At 33.7% G+C, this 21943-nt stretch overlaps 1 protein-coding gene across 4 annotated transcripts in view; it reads right to left on the bottom strand.

Moving 5' to 3' along the window:
• The window catches only part of LOC126976263 (rho GTPase-activating protein conundrum), a 142733-nt gene that overhangs the window by 29702 nt on the left and 91088 nt on the right, over positions 1-21943 (bottom strand). The window contains exon 1 of one of the 4 annotated variants that reach the window (XM_050824522.1): positions 10760-10922. The exons of the other annotated variants lie outside the window; for them this stretch is intronic. Within the exon in view, the coding sequence (XP_050680479.1) occupies positions 10760-10808 (49 nt within the window). The 5' untranslated portion in view covers positions 10809-10922. Of the gene's footprint in view, positions 1-10759; positions 10923-21943 lie in introns of those variants that run through there. 4 annotated transcript variants of the gene reach the window in all.

Genomic DNA, 21943 nt, shown 5'->3' with positions numbered 1-21943 from the left:
CCTTAGATTAAAGATTGGTCTCCGCTGCGCTGCAACTAGAAACGACAGGCGTAGTCGCAAAGTGCGGCATTTTTTACTACGCCCAAGTGAGGTACTCAGGTCTCCAACAATGTGACGTTGACGTGCCACATGTTCTGTTAAACTTTCACTGTGTAGTATGCCTAACGTACGTCCGGACGGACCATACGTCCCGCTTTCTGGCAGTCTGTCTGGGTGTGCCCAACAAGGCCAACATAGACCTGCTTTTGTAAACAGACCAAACGATAATTTAAAATGTATTTTTCCCGCTCGAAATCCCGAATAACTCACTCAATAATTTGAAAATAAAAAATCTGCCGACAATTAATACGACTTAAAAGTCACGCCACTACTATGCGTGCCTCCTTAACTATTTTGTGTTAAGTGTTTTGAATATTCTATCTTATGTAATAAAAAAAATAGTAAAACACAATTTTTTTTATTACTTAATTCCGCAGACTCTGGCTAAAATAATAAATGGTCATGTTAGGTATGCCTAAATTAGTTTTAACTATGTCCTTCTAAGTATGAAATATTATTCAAAAGTCCCAATTACAGTGATGAGAAATGAACGGTACAGTAATGTCTCATTGTGTCGGTACACCCACGCAGTAGATTCAATATTTTTTATTACATTTTTGTATTGTTATAACCGTTAACTTATTATAAGGTCAAATCAAATCAAAATCAGTTTATTCACGTAGGTCGAGGAAATGACACTTATGAATGTCAAAAAAATAAAATATTTTCTTATTGAATCTACCGCTACTTCGTAAAGGGTTGAAGTAATGTGAAGAAGTAGCAAGAAACTCATTGCCACTCTTTTATATCAAGATTTACATTTACATCGATTTACAAATCATTTCAATTACAATATAATATGTAAAATGATGAAACTAACACACTCAAACGTCAAATAGTCAATGTCTTACACGAGTAAGTCAAAAATGTAAATTAATACAAAAGTTATTGAGTACAGTAGCTGCATCATCCACATACACCATAAATAAGTAAAGGTAATCTGTAAGCATTTTAGAAGCGATTATAAATAAATAAATATGTATATATCCATACATATACATACATATACTACTGCTTCTTCCGTGTGATTGAATACAAGAATTCAAATAATGACAAATAGTTAAGCAACTGGTTTTAAGCACGAGGTTGAGACTAGTGTAAACTTCACTAAAGTATTTTTAGTCGTTTAATCTTATGTCTTAGAGCGAGATGGAAGTGATATAATTGAGATCACCTGATGTTTTGAAGAGATATGACAAGTAAACAGAAACTAATAATAAAATAAATTATAATTGGCAAGTAAATGAATATTGGTAGATTACAGCACTATTTTTTACCAAATAAAAATTAATTTGAAGATTTTATTTTCGATTACGTATTTAATTGAAAACGGGGACTCTTTGAAGAAATTTACATAAAAACATATCTGCCTTATATATATACATAAACTTTGAATAAAGTTATACCTGTGAATAAACCAAGAATATGCAAAATGTTTACAAATCTACATTTTGCTTATGATTGGTTTATTCGGACGTATAACGTTTTTCGCGTTAATTTGCAAGGCTTTTTACATTCGGAAACTTCAGTATTATCATTGTATTAACAGTGTTGTCAGCGATATAGTCATTATGTTGCATATTCTTGGTTATTCTCAGGTATAGCTTTATGCTAAGGTTAGTTGTCAGGCCGACAAAGTTTAAAATGCGGACGATGAGTTTTATGTACAGTTTTTATGCGAATAAGAATAATGCATAAAGTTAAAATTATTTACAAATTATCTACAGGATATGAAGCAATCTGAAGTATCTACTGAAGACCATGAGGTGTATTCACATATACAAAAGAGAACTAAGGACAGGCTGGGTTGAATCATATTAGCTGGTATAGTTAAGGGTTATGTCAAATTTAACGTTAACAGTAACGCTGACTATAACATAGACAACGGAATGTGTTGCATCATTGAATTCCTTGGTATAGGTAGCCAAGGTTAAAAAGCGAAGAAAATTTATTGAAGTAGGCGTTACTTTGCGGAAATCCATAATTAATGATTTGAGTTTTCTTTATTGTTAATTCCGCCAATATTTGTCTTTAAACAATTCGACACGTGTTTCGCCTCTACACGAGGCATTCACACGTGTTGTCTCGCCAAAATCTGGCACGAGACTTTAGACTCAGTGTCGAATTGTTAAAAGACAAATATTTGCGGAATTAATACTAAAGAAAACTCAAATCATTTGTATTAAAAAGTGAAATCAAGTCAATATCGAATATTTATTTAAAACTTTTGACAAGTCGCTTTTAGCTATTTAACATTAACAAAAGCTTTAACCGTGGAAGATAGGACGACTACGGTCCTACACGAATGCAGCAACGCATGAGTCAAGGTGTTTACAAACAATGCTTATACGAGACTGACAGTCGCTGTCAGTCGCGGATCCACTGTTTAGGCGATGGTTTTTTTTTTGCAGGATGTTCAGCTGATGGATGGATTGATACGCCCATTACAATGCAGTGCCGCTCAGAATTCTTGAAAAGCCCAAAAATTCTGAGCGGCACTACAATTGCGCTCGTCACCTTGAGACATAAGGTGTTAAGTCTCGTTTGCACAGAAATTTCACTAGCTACGACGCCCTTCAGACCGAAACACAGTAATGTTTACACATTACTGCTTCACGGCAGAAATAGCCGGCATCCTGTGCAAAGGAGCCTCCCACTGGTAAATGGTCTGCGCACATAAATACAATGCAATACAATTTGAGCGCTTAATCGATAGTTGTGCAACTTTTAAATCAAAAGCAAATCGATAAATCTTTTTGACTTTTTTGTCGAGCAACTATCGAGTTGACAGTACATGCGCTTAAATTTTTTTTATGGAAAACGAGCGTACGGGTCACCTGGTGTTAAGTGATCATCGCGGCCCATATTCACTTGCAACACCAGAGGAATCACAGGAGCGTTGCCGACCTTGAAGGAAGGTGTACGCGCTTTTTTTGAAGGTACCCATGTCGTATCGTCCCGGAAACACCGCAAAAGGAAGTACATTCCACAGCTTTGTAGTACGTGGAAGAAAGCTCTTTGAAAACTGCACTTTTCTTTTAAACATATAATAATAATATTGACACACTTTTCACACAAATTATCTTGCCCCAAGTTAAGCATATATACCCTGTGTTATGGGTTACAAGACATTGATATATTTAATACAATATACTTACTGAAACATACATAAATTCATATAAACATACATAAATACATTTAAACATCCATGACTCGGAAATAAACATCCATATTCATCATATAAATGCTTGCACCTACCGGGATTCGAACCCGGGGCCTCTAGCTTAGTAGGTAGGATCGCTAACCATTCGGCTATACAGGTCGTCATATGATATATACATATGATACAACAAAACAGTTGTTCAACTAAAAGTTGTATGTATGAGCTAGCCCTTAGTGTTAGTGCATATCTAATATTAGTAGGTGAATCATCAGTTAGCTGACCCCGCTGTGACTGCATCTCGTTGGCAAATACATTCCGACTTAAGTTACTTAAAGATTTATATATTTTTTTGCAACTTGAACTGAGTAAGCCGTCATTTGTCAATGTTAAATATAAACACCCATAATTTACGAGTGCTGTGGTCTCCTTTCACAATAATTTCCTGTAAATTTTTTACAATAGGTACTTGAGCGATGACGGCGTATTGACTCGCCAAAGTGGCGCCTAGAGTTCTCTTTGTAGTATTAATTTAAAAACCTTTAGTGTTCCTTAAATCTATTTTAACCTAAGATCATTTCTAGATGTGAAAATGTCGAATAAAATTAAGGTTGCCAGTTTTTCAGTCATTTTCTTGAGTCCATTTTGAGCAATGCACGCACACTAACACAAAGTGACATACAAATCGCGAGTGTAAGTCGTAGCTTGTCACATACACTAGAGTAATAAACCTGGATTGTTTTCATCGGTTGTCTAGCAGCAAGAGGCTCTATTTAGTAGTATAAATTATCTTAGATTTTACCAGAAATTCGTTATTACATATTGTAGAAGTCCTGCCTTATAAATGCCTCTACCTGTAGAATTCGATTAGGTTTACTTAAATTGACGATAACATTTTTGTATAAGCTTTAAAATCGTAGCTCATAGCCGCATACGAATGATTCATCGAATAAGGAATTATCATCATCTTTTCCTCCATAGTCTGTCTACTCTCTATGGCCTGCTATATTTTGTAGCGCTGATGCATGTGGGGCCAAGTCACTATCATCGTGTCAGATCGCTAGTATCTGATTGAGTTTTATAAGTATATCTCTTGACAAAGTTAAGCTAATTTAATTTTTAAACTAAACTATTGTTATATCTTTAACATTTTTTTAATTCAATGGGACTTCACAACATATTGTGGGGGCTTTTAATTAGCCTATGTAAACATATAGATGGAACGCCCTATGAAATAAAAAAATATATTAATGCAACAGGTCTTGTAAGTAGTAGGTGCTTGTTGTAACGATAATATTGAGCTTGAGATTCAGGACAATTACCTAATATTCTTTTTAGTCTAATCTTAGGTTTAAAAGATACCTTTCCCCATGTTAGTTCAACCTAGTTTTCATATTTTACGTATAACTTCAGATAAACAAATAAATTGTCTTAATATTAGATATAGTAGAAAGTATAGACTGTCGTTCACACGAAGATTTACTTTCATTTGTACTCGACTAATTAAAATAAAATATACACTTAAATATTTGGTGCCTCTTGATAGAATAATATAATTAAAATGTAATTCATAAATGTGCCTTAATTAGCCTGACATAACTTAAGAAGAGGCTCTCTACTGAATATGTTCATAGACTTAGGTTTAAATATCATTTATTAAAAACATATAAACTGTCACTTACATGAGAACAATTTTTATAAATAACTAGCTGACCCGACAGACGTTGTTCTGTATATAATAAATAAAATAATGTTTTATATGAATTTGTCAATAATATATCATAACATCAAAAATTACTTCGTAAAATATGCACCCTGCTGTCGTAATGAAATTGTTTCACAGCAGAACTGTCGCACCGTCCGTCAATAAATTCTCTCATAGAAATTATGTATGGACACATCAAAGGAAAAACAAATTTGTTGTTTTTATTTAATTTAGCAGCATTTTCCTATTTATTCACCTTTTAAATCTTCCCTGGACTTCCACAAATAATTCAAGACCATAATTAGCCAAATCGGTCCAGCCGTTCTCGAGTTTTAGCGAGACTAACGGACAGCAATTCATTTTTATATATATAGATAATCTATGAATCGTCCGTATGACAAACATAGGTTGAAAATTAAATATTAGTGTTTGCATTAGAAAAAGGAAGTGTTATCTGTGATACATTTGGCTAAACGGAGCTTGAATAAAATAAAGGTGTCTGCATTTTTGATATCCGAAGATAGACTTATTTATTTTTATTTATTTAAACAAACTATACAGCATTTCTTTTTTACAAACTAATACTATTAACTATATACATGTATTGCCTTTGACAAAGTTTGGCAGGTTAAATTATAATGAAATAATAACGCTGGTAAATATATGGTATAAAAGAAGAAGTCCTGAGTAATGTGTGCATGTGATACATAATTATTAATTAGATATGTGTGTAGTGTGTATGAATATGTGAGAGTGTTATGAGTTGTGAGTAGTGTGTGGTGTTCAGTCTAATGGGCATCGTTCTCAGCTTGGGACATGTGCTCGATCACTGAGTTAATAAATTTATTATGGCTAATGAAAAAAAATATCAATGTCTTTAAATTTTTTTTTAGTATAAATTTACTATCCTGTGCAGAACAGAATGTCTGCCATAATTAGTACACGGTTGGCCAACGTCGAAAGGGCGTCTACTCCGTGTATGTGCTGTACTGGCCCATACTCCCATCCGTCCGGTCAGAAGCGAACAATCTATTGCAGAGTTAACCACATCGTATAATAATTTCATGTCTGCTACTTTCCGTCTATCTTCAAGAGTAAGTAGACCAAAATATGTAAGTCTTATATCTAATAGTTATAATATATAAAATTTTAAAAAATGTAGTTTTGAAATTCTATGGAATTACACTTAGTTTAAGGTTTGTAAAATAGTTTTCCTCGTTACCCATTGTGTCAATAACACATAGTGTAATTTATATGAATTACTAAGTAGTACCTACCTAATGCAATATTATGTGTTTTACAGAATTGTCTCTGGTAAATGAGATGACCAGTGATATTATAATCACAACAAGTTGAATGACCAGATCGAAGAACTCTTTATGAAAACATAGATATATCGTCAAAGTAGTCTCATTTCTTCTGATCACAAAGAAAATATAACAACATTGCACGATATGTACCTAAGTACATGTCAGTGGTGACTCACAGAGTACTGCAATAATCTTAAAATGAAACACTTAGAAGTTTTGTAGTGACGGTTGGCTATTACCGTGAACAAAACTGATAATAATTAATTACTCTGAAGCAATTTTCTATATTTTTTATTATAATTTTTCATCATCGCGCCAAGTGGAACTAAATCCCTTTGTTTGTAAAAATTCAAAGTACGTACTATCTGCATCATGTTGACGTTTGTAGAATTACAACCTTTTTTGCGAGAAACTTTTTGCTTTGCACAGCCACCTACGTGGACTCAATTACCGGCTGCTGTTTTCCCAAACCGATATGGCTTAAGGCAAGCAGAAAGCACGCAAACAAGGTGTATTTAGACAAGTTTTGTCGTGAAAATATAGAATTTCGAGCTATGAACACTACTTTATCCTGTTACACATACCCTTAAGTCTTATTTCTAGGTTGCTAGTGCTTGCTGTTGGTTATAGTTAACAATCCAGAGTTATTTCGAAGTACCACTTTTCTTTGCAGTTAAACAAGTTTTTTCTCGGCATGACGCATTTGTTTGGTGCTACTCTCAAGAAAGTTATTCACATTAGTACATTTATTCAGATTAGTAATCAATAATTAGGATTGTAAGCACATAACTGTTTGCGTCGACTTAAATGTTACGTTTTCCACGCAATGATTTTTAAAATATTGGCTTTGTTACATAGATGACGCGCCGACAGCCGTGAACTAATATCACTCAAGGTCGCTGGCAATTAGTGTCGCCTTAAGGACCTTTAAACGGTTTGTTTGACATCAAGTGGAGCCTCTTGACCGTTTGTCCCCTCATATATAAAATCAAAAATAATCATGACACATTGGGCAAATAATTAAAGGGTACGAAAACAATAATTATTCCTATTTTTATCACCTATTACCTGTGTTTATTATAAGTTATATCACAAGCGATAAGGGATTGCTTGTAACTAATTCTAGTAGGCTTCATAAGATGCATAATAGCTTTAAAAGTAAATGTATACACTTTTATAATAAAGTCCCACTCGCTGTTCAGGCATTGTCTATAAATAAATTTAAATGTTTTATTAAAAATGGCTCTGTCGTAAATCTTACTACTCCACAGCTGAATATCTAAGCAATCGAGCCTGGGGCTAGTTTTTGATTATTTATAGCAAAAACTTTAAAAATATTAAAAAGAGCGCAAAAAATAATGCTGGGAAAGTTTCTTGCGCCGTTTTGCAAATGGTGCTCAGGAGAGAGCTCCTGAGCGCCATTTGCTTCCGAAGCGGTGGTAGTGTTTGAAATGACATCAAAAACAAATCTGAAGGAATCAATTTTGAGAAAATAAATGTCTTTTATGCCATGTCATAATATTAATTAGCTTCTCAATATCTGATCCATCTATATATCTACCATCTCTAGTGTCATATACCTAAAAGAAGTATGATAAGTATAAGTATAAACATTTCGTGCGATTTTCTGGGTTCTTCTGGTAAACCGATCGAAAAAATGGTGTCTACCTAAAAAGGAATTATGGTAGTATTGAGAACAGACATTAGACTTTGTAAAGTGGAGATTATTATAATGCTAAATGCTCGTACTTTCCGGCGGGTTCCGTGTACTCTCCACGAGCCAGTGCAGTTTATTTTCATCTGTCTGCGGGACAGGATGTTATTTTGTTTTCACTGTCTATTTACAGATACCGATCTACTCAAACGAGGTTAACCATCCTTTGAGCCTGACTGACTAAATAATGGCAATTTTTTCTTCAACCATCTGTGATCTATCGAGTATTTTTTATATTAATACTTCGAGTTTCAAAAGTAACATTTTGTCACCACACAAATTTAATGAGCAAAAGTGGCTAGAAATTAACTGCCATTTTTTTTATGAAAATGAGGGACGAGACGAGCAGGACGTTCAGTTGATGGTAATTGAAACGCCCTGCCCATAACAAAGTAGTGCCGTTTCGGTATTCTTGAAAAATCTAAAAAATTCTGAGCGGCACTACAATTGCGCTCGTCTTCTTGAAACATAAAATGTTAAGTCTCATTTGTCCAGTAATATTACTAGCTACGGCGCCCTTCAGACTGAAACACAGTAATGCTTACACATTATTGTTTCACGGCAGAAATAGGCGCCTAAAATTGTTTTAAATCAAGTCATTCAATGCAACAGAAATACTCGAACGATCCGATACTTAAGTAAAATAAATAAACAAAAAAATAAATTAAGTGTTATTTTCTGGAAGTCATAACTATTCAAATATGCTAAGTTTTAGACTTCGTGGCAAAATGTAAACGGGCTTGAGTTAGGTATAGTATATAGTAAAGGCTCCGCTAAACATCTTATACTTCCACAGTTCATCTTCCAGCTCCTGAGAATGCCTCGTGTACAGGCAAACATGTGTCCTATTGGTTTCAGATTACTATCTAACTAATTATGTAGGACGCGCTTAACCCCTAGCTGTACTAGGTCACACGGGCTAGCGGATGGTGCGTCGTGCATGTGCAATACTCATCGCAATTAACACTAGAGATATTTTTTCATAACTAGCTGACCCAGCAAACGTTGTATTCCATATAAAGTAAAAAACTGAAAATTAAAAATTTTGGAGGTATAAAAATAGATAACCAACCATTCTCAGACGTACCAATTTTTATTAAATGCGTTTAGACTTAACAGGCATAGAAACAAACTTGCTTTTCAACTTCAGGGTCCTGACAGCCTTAAATTCACCAGGCTGAAGCGCCACTGCATTCAGGGACTAACAGCAAGATTTGTGGACAAGAATTAAGAGACTTCTCACCGGAAAAGCCTCTCCTAAACACAACGCCAAAATACAATCGTTTTCAGAAGGCTTAATGGATCATTGTTGAAAGACAGATTGCCAAGACGCAGAATACAAATAGAAAAAAAAAAAATTAACTGCGTAGCGGTAATCGTCATTCACAAAGACAAAGAGTACATTCTTTGTCTGAATGTATAGAGGATGGATCGACATATTGGTTGTAAAATGTCAAATATTATGGTTAGGTTCAGATATTTAATTTGTGACAAAACTTAAATTATGTTTACTTTTTACCTCCTGAGAGATGGAAATATATATAGATTCTAATTAGTTATTTATTTCAAACTATTCTTTCAATTTGATTTCTGAACGACGGGGGACACATCAAAGGAAAATCAAAATTTTTTATGTTTATTTAATTCCGAGTATTTTCATATAAATTCAACCCTTTAAACCTTCTCTGGACTCCCACAAATAATTCAAGACCAAAGTATGTAATTAAATTATGGAAACTTCCTAAAGAGTCGTGAATATGTTGTTGTCACTTGACGCCAAACTACAAAGTCAAACAGACTGTAAATAGATAAAGATATTATGTAAGCATTGTATTAGAATCATATTATACACTCTTCTCAGTACCGACAGTTTTTGAATGGTTTTCAGGATGATAATAAAAAGAGCGCAAAAAAAAGAATGCTGAGAGAGTTTCTTGCGCCGCTTCTTCTCTCTCAGAGCGCCATTTGTTTCCGAAGCGGTAGTAGTATCTAGTCTATTAGAAATGACATATAAGGAATTCTAAAGGAATCAATTTTGAGAAAATAAATGCCTTTTATGCCTTTTGATGCTCATGTCGTTACGTCCTGAAAACACCGCGTTTTGAGCTTAGTTTTTTAAATTTAACCAAAACTCGGAAATAAAAAAATAAAGTGTGTGTATATAGTACTTATGTAAGTACGCACGCAAGAAGATTTCCTTCTTTAGCGTAATAAAACAAAAATAATTAAAAACGTTTTTTCTTGTGCGTTACGTTTGTAGAAAAAACAATATTGTAATAAAGAAGATACTAAATACAACCAATGAAAATATTATTATACCGCAGAATATATTGGAGAGAAATTATTTATTTATTTTAAAACTTGTATATAAATTGCAATTATATATTGATATTTATTTAATTCTCGTCCATTGGACAAATGAGAAGAGGATTGGTAGCTGAAGTATGTTACAAATGGTCTAGTTGGCCAGCTAACGTCAGGGTGTCGAATTTGCGTGACGGTGTGCACGGCGGAATAATACGGCAGACCGCTACTTCGTAGGTATTAAGTTTTAGTGCTAATTGGTCAACCTTACAACTTTTGAATTTCTTCGGAGGTGTCAGTAGGTCCTCACAAAGATTTTCTTGGCCGTAAAATCGTCTAGTAACGTACATATGAATTATAAAATCGATAACACATTGGTAAGGTAAGTACAAAACCTCAGGAATATACAATTGTTAATAAACTTTCATTTACTTTCAGGTTGCATATAAGGACTGTTTTCTACTCACCGATGACATATTTGGTGTGGAACCGACATAACGCTCCCATAACACACATTGAATTAGCTTATTGTCAACGAACACTTTCACAATTTCATGAGACTCGCAACCAATATGAAAACTACGTGCTTAGTTCATTCATTGACGATAAAAATTAAAGGTTATAAGAAAAATAATAGACAGATGCATCAATTGGATTTAAAAATGCAAATAGTAGTAATTTTAAAATCGCGACACTTTATAACATAAAGATACGAGATTTCTTCAAAATTTCATTGTAAATACCACTATTACACGAGTAATTCCGATCAAAATACAACAATACATCTGATTAACTAAATTTTACATTACGAAGCGACACAACTCAATTCAAAACACTCTATCTAATTTTTGTTTGATCTGTCAACACATAGTATGATTTGCTTGTTATTTAAATTTGATAAGACACTGTGGGCGTGCCGTATGAGTGTTAAAGAATTTCAAGCGATGCCAAATGATCCACAAACAGTAATCGTTATGTAGTCTTTGTAGTCGAATCTCATAGCATTACTCATTGTTTCAAAGATGAACAATATAAGCTCGTATTATATACATATAACAACACAAAGTCGATCACACATTTTCAAAGCTTCAACTTATAAGATATAATACTATAATATTTGTGTTTAACTAGTTGTAAAGTTACAGCGCGTTATTTCGATTGGATTTTCGTGTTGTGCCGCGATCCGTAGTGAGGAGCCGACTGCGTTTTCTCTCGAGTCGCGAGTCAGATTTTATGGACTTATTAATAGATTAGACAAGTATATTAAAATAGATATAAAATGCAAGTGCTTCCGATAGGTTTAACGCACTCATTAATAAATTTGAGTGTTTTATAGTAAGGGATTTGTTTATCTGGGTCGCTAAGGCAAATAGTAATTATGCTTTAGGCGTGATTTATATTCAAAATGGATATTGAACATGATATTTTCTGAACAAGAATACTTATTAATCTTTATAATACATAAATCACAAAGAGGCTTTGTAAGTTTTATTCTTCAGCGACCACAATAGATACAAGAGCCCATAATATATTATTGGAAAGGTCTTGATAGCTTGAAAGCTTAAAATCGTGGTTTGGCTTAAAATGAGTTTGTGTTTCTGGGTGGTCGGCATAAAAAGCTATTCAAGTTCAAATATTTTCCATAGAGTTACATTGAAAATGAGGTTACTCCACGGAAAAGTCACCCTTATGTAGGTAGGTACCTATATCTTTGATGACTCAAAATATCGGCTACAGGAAATCCTGAAACTCGAAATGCTTATTGAGCTAATTGGACCATTGTTTCTGTTATAACTACCATTGTATATGCTCCACAATATGTATACAACGTATTCATTCATATTTTGACCGACAATGCGCAGAGGTAACGAAAGCTTTGAAAAAATAATTGTGTTTGAAAATATCGAAGGGAAAAGATCGCTCGGTCATTCTCCAACAAGATGGACTGACTAAATTAAAGACTCGTCATCCTAGTTGTTAGAGACGTGCTGGACAGAATCCGATGGAGGCAGATCATTCGCTCCAGATTCAACCGTAATGCTGATCAAGATCCTCAGATATGAGGGACCGAGCCCAGAGAGAGAAAGCCATATGCTTAACCAGGCATACACAGGCAGAAGACTCGCAAGAGATGAGTAGGTCGTCACTAGTTTTATTATAAATCACAGATTTCGTAATAATGCAATGGACCAAATTTACATTACTCAGTTCAATGGAAAGATAATCAGAAGTGGGATTAATACAAGATACGATTTATTTTATTTTAAGATCAAGGCTATCGAGTGCATTGGAGTGTTAGCATCAAGATTTCATTCATGATTTGTGATTTTACTTACATTAATGTTCATTCATGAATTCGTGTCGATAGCGAATGGATAGTGACCGTACCACAAAGCTACAGGCCTGATTCCAAGTATGAATGCTTATATGTATTTATGTATAATTATATTAACTGACCAAGCTAACGTTGTTTTGTCATATAAATTAATGATAAAACTTGCAATAAAAATATTTTAACATAACGCTTTATATTGTATTAAGAAACTGAAAAAAATTGCTAAAAGACGTTTGTGTGTTAAAGGTTACTATAATATAAATGACTTTCAATGCTAGCACAGAATGGAAATGGAGCGACCGCCTTCAGGCCACTCAACTCGATGAACAACATTGTATCAAATTTTACTAATAAAAGTGTTACTTGCGTTCGTTCCTCTGAGGTCTATATCATTTTGACGACCCATATAGCCGAATGGTTAGTGATCCTGACTACTAAGCTAGAGGTCCCGGGTTCGAATCCCGGTAGGTGCAATCATTTATATGATGAATATGGATGTTTGTTTCCGAGTCATGGATGTTTATATGTATTCATGTATGTTTAAGTAAGTATATTGTATTAAATATATCGTTGTCTTGTACCCATAGTTCAGGCTATGCCTAGTTCGGGGAAGATAATTTGTGTAAAAGTGTGTCAATATTATTATTATTATTTCGAATGGGTAGTTTGTTACGTATAATAAATGATTTTAAAAACCTTTTTTAAATCAAAACATTTTCATTTGAATTTTTAACCAAAACATAACTGCTATGATATTCATGAAAGGACTATCCGCGGTCTTATTATAGTCTTAGAATACTGACACTAATGTTTTCTTACACAAACCTAATGGCCTAAACACACGGTCGGGTTTGGTACGGTCAGACCATCAGACGGTCCGGTGGGCGCCACAATTCGACGTACCAACGAATTGGTATTCATGGTAGTTTTAGGTATAATGCAACTAAGTGCTGGAACAATATACCACCACCTTACAAAGCCTCCGTATCAGTTAATTTCTTTAAATTAAAAACGAAAGGATATCTCTTAAATGAACATCAAAGTCAGCACTCCAGCCTTAGTTGCGTTAACGAGACTAGGAGCTTTTAATTTTGTTTTTTTTTTATTATTTGTTGTAACTATGATTTTGTTCTAATTTGTAATTACTTTTTATAATCTGTATGTTTTGTTCTAGTTTTTAAGTTTAGTAGTAATTGTTTTTATGTTAATTATTTAAGTCAATTTTATACAGGCGAGGTGTCACCCTTGAAGTCATGTGTCACGCGTGGGCCACAGACGATCAGCGTTGCAACACATTAACCCCCTTATTCATAATAGTCTGCTAACTTAAAGCATTGCTAATTCTCACTCTATCTTCTTTTATTTACCTAAGTCAGAATGAGAAAAAACACTCATTAGCGGCTGTTTAAAGTTAGCGGACCATTATGAATAAGGGGGTACATATTTCAGTTGTTTCATTTTTGTTATTTGTGTGTGTATATTTTTTTTTCTTTCAAGAATATGGCCCGCTATCAGACCGCGTCCGATGGTTCGGCCGTAGCAAATCCGATCATGTGTTAAGGCTGTTAGTATCCGTTTAAAAAGGGTAGTGACGTCAGAGTCCACTACTCTGCTATTTAGTGCCCATTTTCACGTGACTCCATTCACAAAACTCAAGTGCTGCTCGTTTCAACAGTTTTATGACCGCTGGTATTTATAGAACACCATTTATTTATATAACAAACGTGCTTTCTGGCGTCTGTTTGCAACAGAAATACGTGTTATGAACGTATGTTATGTAGATATGTAAACAATGTTATGTGTGACCGTATCTGCGTAGGTAGTGTATTAGCTTCTTAAGTTTAGATTTTAAAAATATATTAAGGTTTTTGATTTATCATTTTAAAAAGAAAAGATACCAACTAATTTACTTAACTTATCTTTTCCATTTCTCTATTTATAGGAATTAATTTCATGGCTTCATCAAGAGAAGACAAAATATTTTAAATGTTACATTAATTTATTCATCATAAATATTCATAATCATTATTTTCAATATTTTAAATAATATATTTTAATTTAGATATAATAAATTAATATTTTTTCAAACAAAACAAATCTTAGAAGTTATAACTAGAAGTTTCTATTGAGGCGCGAAGATAGTATTTTGAACATTCTCCGCGCCTCTGGGCCTCACGGGCCAAGTGTCTCGACACCAAAGGGCACAAAGACTCACTGAGACCAACATATTTGCCACAAAATAAAGATCAAATATGCCAACTACATTACGATATCTGTTATATTCCCTGGTAATTCTGTTATTAAATTACACAAATAAAATTAGAAAAGAAAATTTTATGAATGATGCGGGACTCGAACCCACGACCTCTCGCGTTATATGCGAGTGCTCTTCCAACTGAGCGAACCCTCCGATTGACGTATCGTCATAAAATGTTTTTTTTTTTCAAATTTTAATTGTGTATAAAACATAACAAATTACTTAATTACAAATACAATAGGGACATGAAGTTTTTCTAGTTATGCAATTAAATGTGTGTGACTAAAATGTCGCTCGTGTGTATCTGACTTTATTTAACTGACGCAAAGGTAAGTTTGACGTAAGTATGTAGGTAGTTGTAGAAAATAGATGTGTATTCGATACTCACGTGGGCGCAGTTAACGCCGTAACTAGTAGAAACAATTATACTCCATTCATCACAATTCGTCTATTTCCGAACAGACTGAATCACTCAATTGACGTTACAACGTCTCCAGTTCATTCTTTATTAGTCATTATTTAATACAATAATACCAATAACGTCCTATACATATAGACAATCACACAAATAAAAAAAACAACCGACTTCAAAAACACTATTCCAAAACAATAGATATAATGTGCACTAAAAAGTATAAAAATAATTGCGTATTTTTATGCAATCTAATTCTAGTTACGATTATTGTTCAAATAAAAAAAATAATTATAAAAATCGGTTCACCCAGTCGAAAGTTTTAAGGTAACAAACATAAAAAAAGAACATACCGACGAATTCAGAACCTCCTCCTTTTTTGAAGTCGGTTAAAAAACAAAGCCGAAATATAAGGACATGCCACAAATGACACCATAATAAGCTTCCGACCTTAAATAATTTATACGTCTAGATAGTCTCTTGCTGTTAGACAACCGATAAAAACAGGCCAGGCTTAATATTTTAGTGGGCGTGACAAGCTACGTCTTACACTCGCGGTTTGTATGACACTTTGTGTTAGTGTGCGTACATTGCTCAAAATAGAGCTTAACCCAACCTTTTTTACAACCGACATTTTTACAGCTATATAGTCTACCTAAATGTTATAAGAATATAGGTACCTATTATACACGGACGAGTAAAAAAAGAAGGACTCCGCGCCGTGATGTTAGCAAGTGAAGCACCTTTATGCTAGTGTGTGTGCGGTTACGGGGGATACTAGTTACACAATCAATTTTCTCCCTTAAATAATCATATATGGCCACAAATACTTTTATAGTATCGTTTATACACTTTTTCACAACGCACGACGGCATTTTTAAAATATTTTATTGCGACGCAAACTGATCTGTCACAGACGATGGCAAATCTCATAATGGCGGCCGATCGGCTTGTATTAGTGTAAGTGTGTGCGTGGGGCTATGTATTTACACGTTTACCGGCTTGTTTTGGTGCCTCACTGTTATGTAAGGTGACACGGAGTCCTTCTTTTTTTACTTGTCCGTGGTATCAAATATTGATACAAGAGTCGAGCAAAGTGGAAAATAATATGATAGTAGTTTAAGAGCCAATTTCATTTCCTTAAAATACATATCGAGTTATATGGTGAAGTAGGCCGTAAGATTTGAATCGTTTTCTTAATTAATCGTTTAGACCTCAATGGAACATTATAAATATATTTAAAAGGTTGTAATATCTTATAAACAATATGGAAGACTAATAATACTTTTATCTCAGCACGCTCAACTAATATTACAGCGGTGCCAACACAGCGCCTGTTACTTCAACTTCGAATAAATAAATAATTATGCTAAACTCACCGTTATTATTTATATAGTTCTCACGTATTATAAATCTCAGAATCACCACCATATTCACTAAATACCAAACATAAATAAATCTATGATCCAATAACTGAGTTCTAATAATTCAATTTCCTCAACACAACACAACAAAAATGTTTATTTTTCAATTATTTCGCTCAATTTACTTTAATAAATAGATTAAAATAGCTCTGATATATGTATTTCTTTATTTATGTTCACTATTTCAATTCACTTGTTAGCTTTTTTACCTTATACTTATATTTAATTTGATACTTGCACCACGATTGCACTTATAACAGTGTTCGCACTTAACTGAACTATAGAAAGGTATCTAATGAAGGGCTTATGTAAACATTGCTGTCAAAATACAAGTAATTATGCTTATTATCTGAATAAAGGGTTCTATTAACTAATGATCTTATACAAAACGCATAGTAACTAAGATAAGGGTGTTTTGTTACCGCACTCTAACAGGATTAAGGGTTTATTATAACATTATTTTTAATAAAACGATATATCAATGTTGTTTTAGTAGTGTGCTTAATAAATTATTGAAAGGTATGTATACACATACGGGTAGCAATATTTGTGGTTTTTATCTTACCGTTGCTTACCTTTTAACTAAGAGTGTCGTATAAATAATAATAAATAAATAAATATATTTATTTAATGTTATCTATACTAATATTATAGCTGAAGAGATTCTGTGTGTGAATTTGAATTGAAAATTATTTTATGTATGATTGGCATAGTACGTACAATAACTAACTACACTCACAATCACTCTCAAAAATTGTCTGAAGCAAATCTCTACCTACGAGTCTTTTAGGCTGAGTTTTCGTTCAGTTGTGTTTCGACCGCGCTTTGAATACATCGCCGCGCAATGACAAAGTGTTCAAATAACAGCATATCCAAATTTAAAAAGAATGGAGTGTCGCATTTCAGTTGTATTTAATAATTATATTTTAATTGCAGTGATCCTGCCCCGTGTTCGCGTCCGGGCTTCTAATGAGCACTTACAATAAACTTTAAACATTACTGCCATGAAATAAGGTGTTAATTTGAATGAATGTTTGTATGTTACCTGTATAAGTTAATGTGTACGTATGTACTAGACACTGTTGAATTGTTAATTAGTTAAACATTAAATTATACGTGATTCTCTGTCAACTCTTTATTTCAAACGCAATTTCAGTTGCAGGTGACTTCTGAAAAAAAAAACTTGCAATACTAATATTAGATATTTATCTAAGTATCTATAACCTACGTTGTGTAAATCTTACTGAAATCCATCTTAATAGCGCTCTTTATTAACATATTTTATTATTAGCTATCAAATAATGCTCATTTTCTTATTATGAGTCAATTATAATATGATCTATATAAATTAATCGACGATAATTTAGTTCATAAATATAATATACGTCTAGATAGAGCCTCTTGCTGTTAGACAACCGATAACAACAGGCCAGGTTTATAACCGTAGTGTGCGTGATAGCTAAGACTTACGGTCGCAATTTGTATTACACTTTCTTTTGATGTGTATGTGTTGCTGAAAATAGAGCCTAACAGTTCGCTACTTTTTCGACGCTTTCACAGCTTTTGAGTCTATCTAGACTAATAAATTATCTAAGATAAAAAACATAATTGGACTAATCAAATCAAATAAAAATCACTTTATTCATGTAAGTCATGGAAATGACGCTTATGAACGTGAAAAAATTGCATTTTTTATTATATTTTCCGCTACTTCACAAAGGGTTCAGCTTATGAGAAGAAGAGAAAGAAATCATTTCATTTACCATATATAGTGGTGCAACAAAAATATCAAACGTCAAATAGGTAGTCAATGCCTTACACGAGTAAGTCAAAAAAGTAAATGTAAATTAATACAAAAGTTATTGAGTACAGTAGTTGCATCATTTATCTATAGTTGAATAAAAATACAGAATTCTTAAAAACAGGTCAGCATTGGTATTTAGTAGACCCGCATGCGCCAGATATTTTTGCACAAACATCTTGTTGACGCGACCATAGACAACATAGAGCCGATGTGTGCGTCAAGCTAGTTTAAACATTGAATTTAGAATTTAGACTTTTAGACATTGAATTCAGAGTATGGTGACTTTGTGAGTGGGATGTCCCGCCATAAATCTGGGATAAGGTAGGCATAGGTCTTTGCTATTGCAGCATATGTTGCCTTAGCAAAGTTCCCTAAGGTGCCAGTAGAGCCACGGGCTAATGTGTAGCAGTCCTCAACACCAGCCATTTGAAGCAGTTTCTTGGGAACAGGGGCCGACACAATACCAGTACCTCGGGGGGCAGGTATTAACCTCACAGTTACAGAGCCAGTTTATATACAGATATTCGAAATACTAAAGATGTAATTGCCAAGCATGGCTGACTTTTTACGACTTGTCACCCAAAATCGGTTACAGTAATAATAGATTCGCTTTACTTTTCTATCTTCGTTTATCTCCGTTATATATGTTCTCTCTTGTAGGCTCTGTTTGCAGAATATTGTATGTCTATGAACGTGACAATCGCCTCTCGAATGTGTTTCCGTAATATTATATTAGAAACTAGCTGAGCCGGCAAACGTTGTTTTGCCATATTAATTATTTTTAGAGTTAGACCATTTCTTGGACATTGCAACATTACTTTATTTTTCTAAAATTACCGTAGCCTAAGTTACTCTTTATCACATCGCTACCTGCCAATAAAAGTCCCGTCAAAATCAGTCCAGCCATTCCAGAGATTATCCGGAACAAACAGACAGACAGACAAAAATTGTAAAAAATGTTATTTTGGTGTAAGAACCGTATATATTCATATACATGTAGTAAAAAACGGTTATTTCAATATAACAAACAGACACTCCAATTTTATTTAAATAAAATATATGTGTGTATAGGTTATTTAGTTTAGAATTTGAAATTCCTATAAAATTTAAAAGATGATAAAATAAAATAAAAATTCATTTACGACCAAATATTGATATTAATAATACTCTTACTAACTAACTTAGATACCTATTTCATAAAAATATTTCTAAACTCTACATAAATCTTACCTAAAATATAATGTTAAAAAAAAACTTTAAATAACCACAAATAAAAAGACTTACTTATACAATACGGGGTTAAAACAAAACTAAACAGCATCGTAAATCTTCATCCTACTAGTGTCCTGTCACACGAATCAACACAATGAAAGTAGAATATAAATATGTTAAATTATTATCAATAGATATGCGCACTAGCTGTTATCAAATGAGATTATCTATAAGGAAAGCTAACACAATTATGTTTGTTTTGTTTCGAGATCAAAGAATTTTACCTTCAACTAAGTTTAATTCGCCACAAATAATCCACGCAATCCATTGACGTACAATAATCAACTAGAATTATCTGAAGAAAAACTCTGCCTACACGTCTATAAGACAGAACTTTGGTTCAGTTGTGTTTCGACCGCGCTTTGAATATAACGCCACGCAATGAGAAAGTGTTCAATAAAAAATTGTCCAAATAACAGGATAACCTTAAAAATGATTGAGTGTCGTAAGTATTTAAGGTAAGTGTCCCTTTTTTAGGAAATTAACAAAATTGTGTAACTTGACCTTTTTAAGCATTTTTTTTCTTACATTTTAATTGGTAACACGAAATGTTCTTAAATACTTATATACAACGCCGCTCGGACATTTTGTTGACGACCTTTTAATAGGCGATTGCGAGTCTAGCTGTTGTTTATTGTACCTCAATGTTATCAATGGTTTAAATCTGTTTGTTTCGGCTATGATTTCGTTGGGAGTAGGGGGGCTCTATAGGTCAAATTGACATATTTTTAATACTTAAAAAAAATATATTTCTATAAAGTAACTACATCTAAATACAATATTATATTATGATTGTTTAAAATCAATTGAATAAAATGAGTGTATGACAAACTTGAATACGTTATTTTAAAATAATTATGTAAATTTGATCAAAATTAGGGGAGTGTATCGGTGCGATAAAAGATTTAGAACGAAAGATATAATGTAGCCGCGATTTTAAAATAGATTTTAGTGTCAGATTGTGCTATCCTTAGAATTACAATATACTATCGTAGAGATAACCTAAGTGCCTAAGTGTACGTTAGGAGGAAATAAAAACAGATACTAGACGCTATGCCGAACGCCACTCACCAAATACCTTGGCCACTAAACTGCTTGAGTCCTTTCAAGCCGCGAGAAGACTAAAAAGAATCAACTCTCATTATAATAAGGCCTGACTTTTGCCGACTTGTCAATCAAAAACAGTAACAGTAGATTCGCTTCAAATAAATAAAATCAGCTTGAAAAATTCTGAGCGTCAGTACAACTGCACACGTCACCTTGAGACAAGATGTCAAGTCTCATTCGCAAAGTAATTTCACTAGCTATGGCGCTCTTCAGACCGAAACACACTAATGCCATACCTAGTACCATGGTACTAGATGGTAAACTAGTAACTGGTACTCTTCCATAAAAAGACCTAATATCTTAGATAATTTAAAAATATTTATATACATGAATAACAAAATTTATATGTCGTATCGTCCTGGAAACCCCGCTCAAGAAAGCTCATTCCACAGCTTTGTAGTGTAGTGGAGGAACGCCACACATCCAGATGGTCGTGTGTTGTGCGAACGTGGAATTCGTTGGAAGAAAGTAGGTCAAGAAACTCTTCAGAACATTCCCTAAAGGTACCTAGCAATGTAATGTTACAGGTATATAGCTTGTATCAGTGGGAGGCTCCTTTGCACAGGATGCCGGCTAGATTATGGGTACCACAACGGTGCATATTTCTGCCGTGAAGCAGTAATGTGTAAGCATTACTGTGTTTCGGTCTGAAGTGCGCCGTAACTAGTGAAATTACTGGGCAAATGAGACTACTCAAGGTGATGAGCGCAGTTGTAGTGCCGCTCAGAATTTTTGGGGTTTTTCAAGAATCCTGAGCGGCACTGCATTCTAATCGGCAATGCGTATCAATTACTATCAGCTGAACGTCTTGCTCGTCTCATCCCTTATTTTCATAAAAAAAAAGCTATAGGTAACAGTCAGTTCGCAAAGAAGACTTGGCTTAGAGTTATATTTAGTCTAAATGATTCCTTAATCCGCTCGCCGACACATAAATCATATTGAGACCTACATTATTTATCAATTGCATAATTACTAGATAATAATTGTAAATAAATCAGGTTACCCAACACATAAGCACTTACTATGAACATTTGGTATTA

This window comes from Leptidea sinapis, chromosome 40 (genome assembly GCF_905404315.1).
Source record: "Leptidea sinapis chromosome 40, ilLepSina1.1, whole genome shotgun sequence".
Taxonomy (NCBI): Eukaryota; Metazoa; Arthropoda; class Insecta; order Lepidoptera; family Pieridae; genus Leptidea; species Leptidea sinapis.
This window is presented reverse-complemented; position numbering and strand designations above follow the sequence as displayed.